We start from the raw sequence: 9,686 nt of genomic DNA, 5'->3' as shown, positions 1-9,686 counted from the left end.
GAGAGAGAGAGAGAGAGAGAGAGAGAGAGAGAGAGAGAGTATAACAACAATCAGAAGACTGTGAATTCAGTTCCAAGACAGTATTTATGTCTTTATATACTGAATTTATTTATAGGTAACAGTGTTTTCTGTTTCATATACAGGGTATCCATAAGTCATGGTGCAATTTAAAATACTTGTATCATCATAACTATATACAATAGAATTAATCTGTAAAAAGGATAAGAAAGAAGAATGATCTAAATTTTTTATTCATTTTTAATTTTAAACAGGCCCACCATTATTACTGATACAAAAGAAATATGATTCTGTAGTTCTTGGAAAACATTATCCAGCTGATTTTCAGTAACACCTTCAATCACATAAGTTATCCTTGCTTTCAAGTATCTAAAGATTAAGGCTTAGTTGAATAAACAATACTTTTTCACAAGACCCCATAAAAAGAAATCCAATGGACATGCTGGCCAAAATAATGGTCAACCTCTTCCAATCCATCTGTTAGGGAATTTCTCATTTAGAAACTGCCGAACTTGCAGAGCAAAGTGACAAGGTGCACCATCTTGTTGAAAAACTGTATTCTCTATTAGTTTTAATTGTTTAAGCTTAGGAATGAAGTATTAGGTTGTCAAGAAAGCTCTTGCGGAATTTTTAATTTGGGTTTTAAATGATGTATTTTCAAATTAATTTTTGTTAAATTACTTTGATTTTATATATCATTTTAAAGCCCGTTTTTCACTCTATCTAATCGTGTTACTCATTTTATTTTAAAATAATTAGGCCATTTTTTCCGGAACGTTGAATACAACATGGACAAAAAGCAAATTTGCACAATTTTCTTATTCCAATTCAAGCTAGGCTGAAAAGCTGCTGAAACAGCTCGCGATATCAACGATGTGTTTGGCTCAGGAACCACTAATGAACGTATAGCACAATGGTGGTTCAAGAAATTTCATAGCAGTGACGAGAGTTTTGAAGATGATAAGTGTAGTGGTCGGCCATCAGATGTTGACAATGATCAACTAAGAGCCTTAGTCGAAGTCAATCTACACACAACTGTTCGAGGCTATAGTAGAAGACACTTGCCCAAGGTGCCATGCAGTTGGAATGAACCCAGAACCATGTGGTTGGTCGAAAATATACAAAATAGGAATTCATTTTGAAGAAAAAAATACCAACTTGGGGATACTGGCAGGCGATGTTATAGACAATATCGTGGATGGCATATGCTTTTGGTTTATCAAGTAGTGATATCATTTGGTTAATCCAATTTAAGAACATCCAACATGGTATTTTCTTGCTCTGTAAAAAAGACAAAATCAAAAACAAAAAAAAAATGTGAGTAAAGTTATAAAAATAACTGAAGACATGATAATCAGTTGTGATGAGCATTTGTATGTTAATCAAATTTCTCAGCATGTTAACACTCTCCCTATTTTAAATAGAAATAATAATAAACTTTTCTACTTTAGGTACAAGGCCTGAAGTTTTGAGGGAGGGGCTAATCAATTACACTGACCTCAGTACTCAAACGGTACTTATTTTATTGACCCTGGAAAGATGAAAAAGAAAGTCAACCTTGGCAGAATTTGAACTCAGAAGATAAAGAGGGATGAAATACTGCTAAGCATTTTCTCTGGTGTGCTAATGACTCTGCCAGCTTGCAACCATTTAAATAATAAATCTTTCTACTTTAGGCACAAAGTGTGAAATTTTGGGGGTAGGGGTTAGTCAATTACATTGACCCCAGTGTTCAACTGGTACTTATTTTATCAACTTTGGAAAGATGAAAAGCAAAGTTAACCTCAGCAGAATTTGAACTCAGAATGTAAAGAAGTACAAAATACTACTACTACTACTACTACTACACAATTCATTACATTGTGTAACACAATTTTTGTCCATGGGTAGCAACTGTTATTTCCTATTCGGTTACTCTAGGAAGTATTAAAAATGGCTAACATTTCCTTCAAACTTTGCTTTTGTTACATTTATTCAAACCTTAAAGAATCTCTCTCAGCACATGGCTATGATGGTTCCTCACTAATCCTGTTCATGGTCAGAGAATAGATATTGTCAGCCACTAAGGGACATCCTCAAGTGGTTAGGGTCAAGCAACTGACAAGTAAATCTGTGGTATTGAGCAGAATATTATCAATAATGATATTTCTGCTTCAGCAACTCAGTGCTGAATCTGTCTGAAATGTGATAAAAAATGAGTCAGTTTCAAAACATTGATGTTCAGATTACAAAAGCAAAGTTTGAAGGGAATAATAGTCATTTCCTTTGATTTCCAGATAGAAGCAAATAGGAAATAACATGTACTAACCAAAGATATAAAATTCTTTTTTAGTTTTGTTACACAGTGTTATTTAAAATATATCAGCTACATACCTCATTGATGAAAATATCTATACTCTCAGTATGAGTCTCAAGCAACTGTAGTAGATGACAGAAACGTTGCTGAGCTTCTTTTATGCCATATCGAATTGCTTTGAGTAAAGATGACATGAGATTATTTCCAAGAGATGGTGAATCTGAAAATTTAAGAATAAAGTATCTTAGCTGTTTGTTGACAGCCATTTTAAGTGATTTTAAGTGATTAAATTTTTCCCATGTTGTTAATAAAATTATGATTTAAATGAATGAAATAAATTTCAGCATTTTGCTTATGATTATAACAATCTCTCCAAACGCTAAATGAATAATATTTAAGAAAATTAATGTAAAATTTTGTTGTAACTTAGGAGGGTCATTATGCAAATGATAAATACATGCACCAGTTCTCTATATCATTAGCATAGTTTAATGTCTGCTTTCCATGCTGGCATGGGTTGGGCAGTTTGACATGAAGCTGGCTAGCAGGGTGCTGTCCAGACTCCAACTGTCTGTTGTGGCATGGCTTCTATAGCTGGATGTCCTTCCTAGCGTCAGCAACTTAACGGAGTGTGCTGGGTGGTATGTATATGTGTGTGTATATCATTTCATCATGTTAAATCATTAATCCCTATACATTTTTTTCTCTCTCCGTTTTTTTCATTCTCTCTCCATTTTTTACCTCATCAATTTCTGTCAAAGAGTATAGGCTCAAAATGTCAAAGACTTTTCCATTCTTCCTGAGCATCAAACTAATACACCAGCTTGTAGTTCCCTCACCTGTCTTTGTCCTTTGTTTTCTGTAAATTTGAAATTTACACACACATACACACATGTATGTATATATATATATATATATATATACACACACACATCATCAGCCCCCACCACTACTTGACAGTTGGTATTGGTTTGTTCAACATAAAAGATCGATAAAAAAAAAAAATACCAAGCTTAAAAAAAAGTATTGGGATCGCTTCTTTTGACTAAAAACCATTCAAGGGAGTGCCTCAGCGTGGTTGCAGTCCAATGACTTAAACAAGTAAAAGATAAAAAAAATAGAAAGTGATAAAACATCCTAATGAAAGATGACTGATTATATTTATATATGTAGTTCAACATTAATGTTGTAGTATTTTAAAGTATTAGAACCTGAGGGAAAGAAAGCCAGTTTAAATGTTACAAACAAGCAAGAATTTGAGCTAGTTTCCTACAATATCAGGTGAATAGCAGGTAAATTTGAAACCTGAAACAATGCCTTAGACCTTTAACATTTAAACTGGCCACATCTGGGCCTGATATTCTATTTGTCTTATGTTAAGACTGGTCAGATCCAGCCTTTCACATCTACTTAACAACGTCATTCTCAAAATAAACAATCACATAGTAAAATCTCTAAGCTGCGAGATAATGCATGATGAATTCAAAAGAATGTGAATAAATGAATAAATAAGCATTACATTTGACTGAATAATTTGAATGCTAAAGGCTTAAAAAATAGATTTGAGCGAAAGCACTATTTTATTCTTTGCAAAATTTATTAACATTTGAAAGAATATTTCCTAATGATGGAATTATGCCATAATTATACAAGCAGATAAATAGATAAATAGTAACATAGACAAGATATGATATGTTCATAAAGAAATATTCTGAAATGAAATAAGTAACCTGGCATATAAGACATTATAGTCCTAACTACACTTAGGACTTGTGTCAGGCTGTCGGCGACTAAACTAGCAACCCCACAGAATTTTCTTTGTGATGGGGGTGTTTTCTTGCTATTTTGTTACCCTGCAGGATTAAATACAAGACCTGTTAAAAGGCAGATGAACTCTGTTACCAAAAACACTTAAAACTTAGTCTTAGATCTGTTATGAGCTCCAGGACTCATAAAGCCAGAATTTAATCCAGTTTCCATGGCATATAAGTGATAAAGATAAGAACACCTCCTGATGAATGAGAGACTTGTCTATCACTGGGTTAAATTCCCAGCTATGGCTGAGAGGACTGGAGCAATGTGGAATGAAGTGTTTTGCTCAAGAACACAAAGCATCACCTGCTCTGGGAATTGAAACCATGATCATATGATGAAGAATGCAACATCCTAATCACTAGGCCATGTGCCTTTACAGGTAATCAGAAATAGTTGACATATGCATACATACCTTGCAAGAACTGATTGCAGTACTTAGCAATTGCTAGGTGCGTTTCTCCAATACTTTCTCTTACAGAAACCGACTTTTCTTCAGAATCATTACTGATAACATTTTTCTCAAGATATTCACAGCCAGAAATAATTAATTTCTGAGATAATTCCTGGAGTTGATTAGAGGAAATAAATTGTTTAAAAATTAATTTTCTTTTAATTTTTTTTTTTTTTTAGTTGTATACTAAATAATGTCAGTAAACTTTCTAAAATCCGGAGTTGATATCCTACTTGTCATGCATATGTGTGTTTGATGAGTTAAACATGGTTGAACACCAGTAATTAAGCACAGCCAGAATTGGAAACTAGAGCCTAGATCCAGAGAAAGGCTGAATGAGTTGATCTGGCAGCACTCTGATTTCAGGTTAAGTACAGGAGCAGCTGTTTCTTTCCTCACATCAAGCAGATTGGAAGACTTAAACTCAGTGTTGCAGGCTAAATTCTTTTTCTGTGAGTTAGTTAGAAGATGTGGGGAGGGGCAGCACTCATTTTCTTTGTAGACCAACTCTAACTGGTATGAGTGATGCAACTGGGTTGGATGGTCTTGATGTTTATAAGATAGAGTGAACATTGGTTCAAAGCTAGAATTTATTATGAAAGAATTGTCAAGTAAATCAAGTCTAATACGTGATTGCTACTAATGTTATTGACTCCAGGAAGGATAAGCAACAAAGTTGGCCTCAGCAGCATTTTAACACTCTGAATATTAAGAAATGTAAGTAAATACAGCAAAGCAATTTATTTCCTAATGGTTCTGTCACCTACCTCCCTAAATGATGCCAACAACAACAACAACAACAATAATATAAAATTTTATCTTTGCCTGTGTTGACAGTGTTCTGCTTTCATAGCCAGCATAATGAATTATTTTCTGTTGGATATCAATTGGCAGATTTTCAAACTGAAACTCATCACCTTCATTCTTCAGTACTGAAGCTAGTAGTGACAAATGTTCTCCATAAAGTACATTGTGTTTCCATTTCAGACTTTGCTCCTCAAGTGGCAATAGGCTTAGATCATGTTCACCTGTTGACAAACATAAAATCATCCAATTTTCAACCTGTTGATTAACATAAAATCATCTAATTCTCATTTTCACAAGAAATAATGTATAGAAACAAAATAATGGGTTATTAGATAATCTTTTTTCCTATTTATTTTAATCCTTTGTCATTTGAATAAACACAAAAAAACTTAGTGTTTTATGTCTTTTTTTTTTAAGCTCTACTCTCTCCCTACAACTGTTTCCTCATTTCAAAAATGTGAATAAACTCGTCCTCTTTTCAGGCATATGGCAATGGAGTACCAAGTAGCATATAATTCATAAAATGTATAGCAAAATACACTTAGTTTTATTAGTTGAAAAATACTATCTATTTCAGTGTAACAAATATTCGTAATCTGTTGTGTCTGGGGAGAGTCATTCTCTTTTGGTGCCTTATAATTTAACACACTCACCGGTAAAATTTCCACTTATTTCCTTTTTGTTTTTCTAAAATTTTGTTTTTCAATAGTTTTGAGAGTCAAAACTAATGAAAAGGTTGCACGACACAACGAAAATTTTAGAAAAACAAAAAGGAAATAAGTGGAAATTTTACCGGTGAGTGTGTTAAATTATAAGGCACCAAAAGAGAATGACTCTCCACAGACACAACAGAATATGCTTCAACACACGAACTCACATAAAGAATCTTGCAAACCAAATCCAAAAACGAAATATTCATAAAATATACATACAAAGAATCTTAAGGTTGTTCACCAGGTTGATACAGGTATCTTTAGAGGGAAGGTTTTTTTTCTGGCATGACTGAACATACAGATGATTCCATTTCAACTTCAACTTCATGAGAGAAATATGTTTACAATCCTAATGGATAAATGTGTAAGAAAAATATAAGATAATCGTAATGGATGAAATAGTAAAACATTAAAAAAAAATGTATAAAGCAAGGAAAACTTAAGGAAAATGGTTTTCAAATGGTTGAGGATTACCATCGTGCTTTGAAGGTTGGAGTACCAGGGAATTTTAATCAAGCTGTTTTGCTTCATACATATGTTGCTGTTGGCACTCCATTGCTTACGACGTCGAGGGTTCCAGTTGATCCAATCAACGGAGCAGCCTGCTCGTGAAATTAACATGCAAGTGGCTGAGCACTCCACAGACACGTGTACCCTTAACATAGTTCTCGGGGAGATTCATCGTGACAAGGCAGGCCCCTTTGAAATACAGGTGCAACAGAAAGAGGAAGAAAGAGTGAGAGAAAGTTGTGGTGGAAGAGTACAGCAGGGTTCGCCACCATCCCCTGCCGGAGCCTCGTGGAACTTTAGGTGTTTTCGCTCAATAAACATTCACAACGCCCGGTCTGGGAATCGAAACCGCGATCCTATGACCGCGAGTCCGCTGCCCTAACCACTGGGTCATTGCACCTCCACTTCATACATATAACTCCCAATCAAACAAATTGAGTGCCCTTATTTCGTTTGTCCACTCAGTCATATGTGTGTGTATGTGTGTGTGGAAAATACAGAGGGAAAATACAACAAAGTTAAAGAAAAACTTGAAAGCTGTACAATGTACAAATGCAGAGAATGAGAAAGAATATACTTTGTGTTTGTGTGGAGAAGTTGTGTGTAACTGTACCATGTTCATTCATCGTTAAACCAGACCAAAATTTAGGCTCACATCATAATTTTCTATGTTTATAAATCCTTTCCGATTCATATAGACTCATAGGTCAAGTTTCCTGGTTTCTATGGCATATATATTCTCTCCTGGACAGGACACTGGTTCGTCACAGGATTATTCCTTTTTGCCAGCTGAGTAGACTGGAACAATGTGAAATGAAGTGTTTTGTTCAAGGACACAACACTTTGCCTGGTCCAAGAATCAAAAACCACAATCTTACAATCATGAGTCCAACACCCTAACAACTAAGCCAAACACTGCCACACTTTTCTATGTTTGCATGAGTCGAATGAAATTTGTTGAAGCAAGATTTTCCAAGACTGGATGTTGTTCCTATCACCAACACTCATCTGTTTTCAAACAGAATAATATTTCCCCTTGTCTAGAGATTTACACAAAATATTGCTTATGAACAACATTGCTGGCACGGCAGTGATGTTTGTTTACAGTTAGAGTGTAATATCAAGATAAAGAGGTATACAGACACACATGCCGAAGCTCAGGGAATTGTCAGTTCTGGTCTGAGTTTGAACACTAAATAGGCTTTCTGTTACCTTTTCAAGGTCCATCAAAGGAATTGCATTCATTACTGTAAGTTGATAAAATACTTTTTGAATTAGATAAACAAGTTCCTGCTAGTTACTGTGACCAGTATGAGTCTGTATCTATTTAGAAGTATGCCAACACATATGTTGATTAGATGTTAAGAAAGAGAGCTAACGTCTTGAAAACAAATATAAAGATTGTTAAAAGTTCTTTCTCAGCCTAACATGAAGCCAGAACAAACTAAATACCAATATCTGAATAAAATATTTTTATAACTATGTAAAGAAGCGCTGATCTCTAACTGTGGAGGGTAGCTGTGTTAGAGGTAGACCCAAGAAGACATGGGATGAGGTAGTGAAGCATGATCTTTGAACTTTTGGACTCACAGAGGCAATGACTTTAGTGATATGCTATGCTTGAGAAGACCTGACAAGCTAAGTGAAATCACTGTTGTGGCCAATGCTGGTATCATATAACTTGCACCCATACCAGTGGCATGTAAAAAGCACCTTACAAGTGTTGGGCCTCACAGAGGCAAAGTGGTCGATGCTGGTGGTACATGAAAAGCACCTTACAGAGGCAATGATGAATGACCGAGACCTTTGGCAATATGCTGTGCATGAGAAGAAGACCCATCAAGCCAAGTAAAATCAGTCATGGCAGATACTGGTGTCATGCAAATGGCACCCATGCTGGTGGCACATAAAAACACCCATTACACACTCGGAGTGGTTGGCATTAGAAAGGGCATCCAGCCATAGAAACCATGCCAAATCAGACTGGAGTCTAGTGCAGCTTTCCAACTTGCCAGCTCTGGTCAAATTGTCCAACCTATGCCAGCATGGACAACAGATGATGATGATGATGATGATTTTCCTACTTTGGCAGGGATTGGATAGATGCATCTATCTAACCCAAATTGTTTTATAGTTGAATTCACTCTTTGGCACTAGCCACTTTATCATGAATAAAATTTGGTAGAAACAATATAGAAAAATTTTGGTCTTTAATAATTCTTTTGTTTTACTTTTTAGCTGAATCAGTTGGCTTGTAAACAGGGTTAGATATTATAATTAATGTAGTCTTTAAGGCAGTGAGCTTGCAGAATTGTTAGCATGCCAAACAAAATGCTTAGTGGCATTTCATCTGTCTGTATGTTCTGAGTTCAAATTCCAGCAAAGTTGACTTGACCTTTAATCCTTTTGGGGTTGATAAAATAAGCCCAAATTTATACTTCATCAGTTTTTTTTTTCATCTCAAAAATTATCTTACGTTATATGTAGATAAAGCTTATATATTAAGTATATAATAAACACAAACTTACTCCGGAAATTTTTTTCAGTATTGTTCGAGCCAGTTTAAAATTATTTTGCTCACAACAGCTTTCAGCCCTTAATAGTTGCAGAGTCAACTTGAATTCTTTTGGGAAATAATTACCATCATTGGTATCCATAGCATCACTATATTTAGGTTTATTTCGTTCAATAGTGATTTGATCAATATAAGTCAGTCTGAAGATTAAAAGTATGAAATAGAAAATTATAATATTCTAATTATTGAACAGCATTTCATATAAAATTTCGTATGAAGATGAAGTTACACCAATTATTGAAAATGGGATAGATTGTGTAACTTTTGCCTCTCAGGAGATATCTTTCAAGAATAAGATGTCAGAGATGAATTGTTTGCTGTTAATGAGTCACTGCATAGCACCTTCAGCAAATGTCTTCTACAATAGCCTTGGGTTGACCAAAGCCTTGTGAGTGGGTTGTAAACAGGGAAACTGAAAGAACCTTGTCATATATATATATATATATATATATATATAGGTTTATTATATATATATATATATATATATATATATATATATAT

At 34.6% G+C, this 9,686-nt stretch overlaps 1 protein-coding gene across 1 annotated transcript in view; it reads right to left on the bottom strand.

Moving 5' to 3' along the window:
- LOC106874950 (DNA-dependent protein kinase catalytic subunit) overlaps positions 1 to 9,686 on the bottom strand; it is a 185,220-nt gene that overhangs the window by 27,222 nt on the left and 148,312 nt on the right. The window contains exons 75-80 of the mRNA XM_052968027.1: positions 9,139 to 9,325; positions 6,320 to 6,449; positions 5,406 to 5,608; positions 4,542 to 4,692; positions 2,392 to 2,534; positions 1,177 to 1,299 (exon numbers count right to left, since the gene is read on the bottom strand). Of these exons, the coding sequence (XP_052823987.1) occupies positions 1,177 to 1,299; positions 2,392 to 2,534; positions 4,542 to 4,692; positions 5,406 to 5,608; positions 6,320 to 6,449; positions 9,139 to 9,325 (937 nt within the window). The remainder of the gene's footprint in view (positions 1 to 1,176; positions 1,300 to 2,391; positions 2,535 to 4,541; positions 4,693 to 5,405; positions 5,609 to 6,319; positions 6,450 to 9,138; positions 9,326 to 9,686) is intronic.

The sequence above is a fragment of the Octopus bimaculoides genome, chromosome 5 (assembly GCF_001194135.2).
Source record: "Octopus bimaculoides isolate UCB-OBI-ISO-001 chromosome 5, ASM119413v2, whole genome shotgun sequence".
NCBI lineage: Eukaryota > Metazoa > Mollusca > Cephalopoda > Octopoda > Octopodidae > Octopus > Octopus bimaculoides.
The sequence above is the reverse complement of the archived record's forward strand: the minus strand, read 5'-3'. Positions and strand labels throughout refer to the sequence as shown.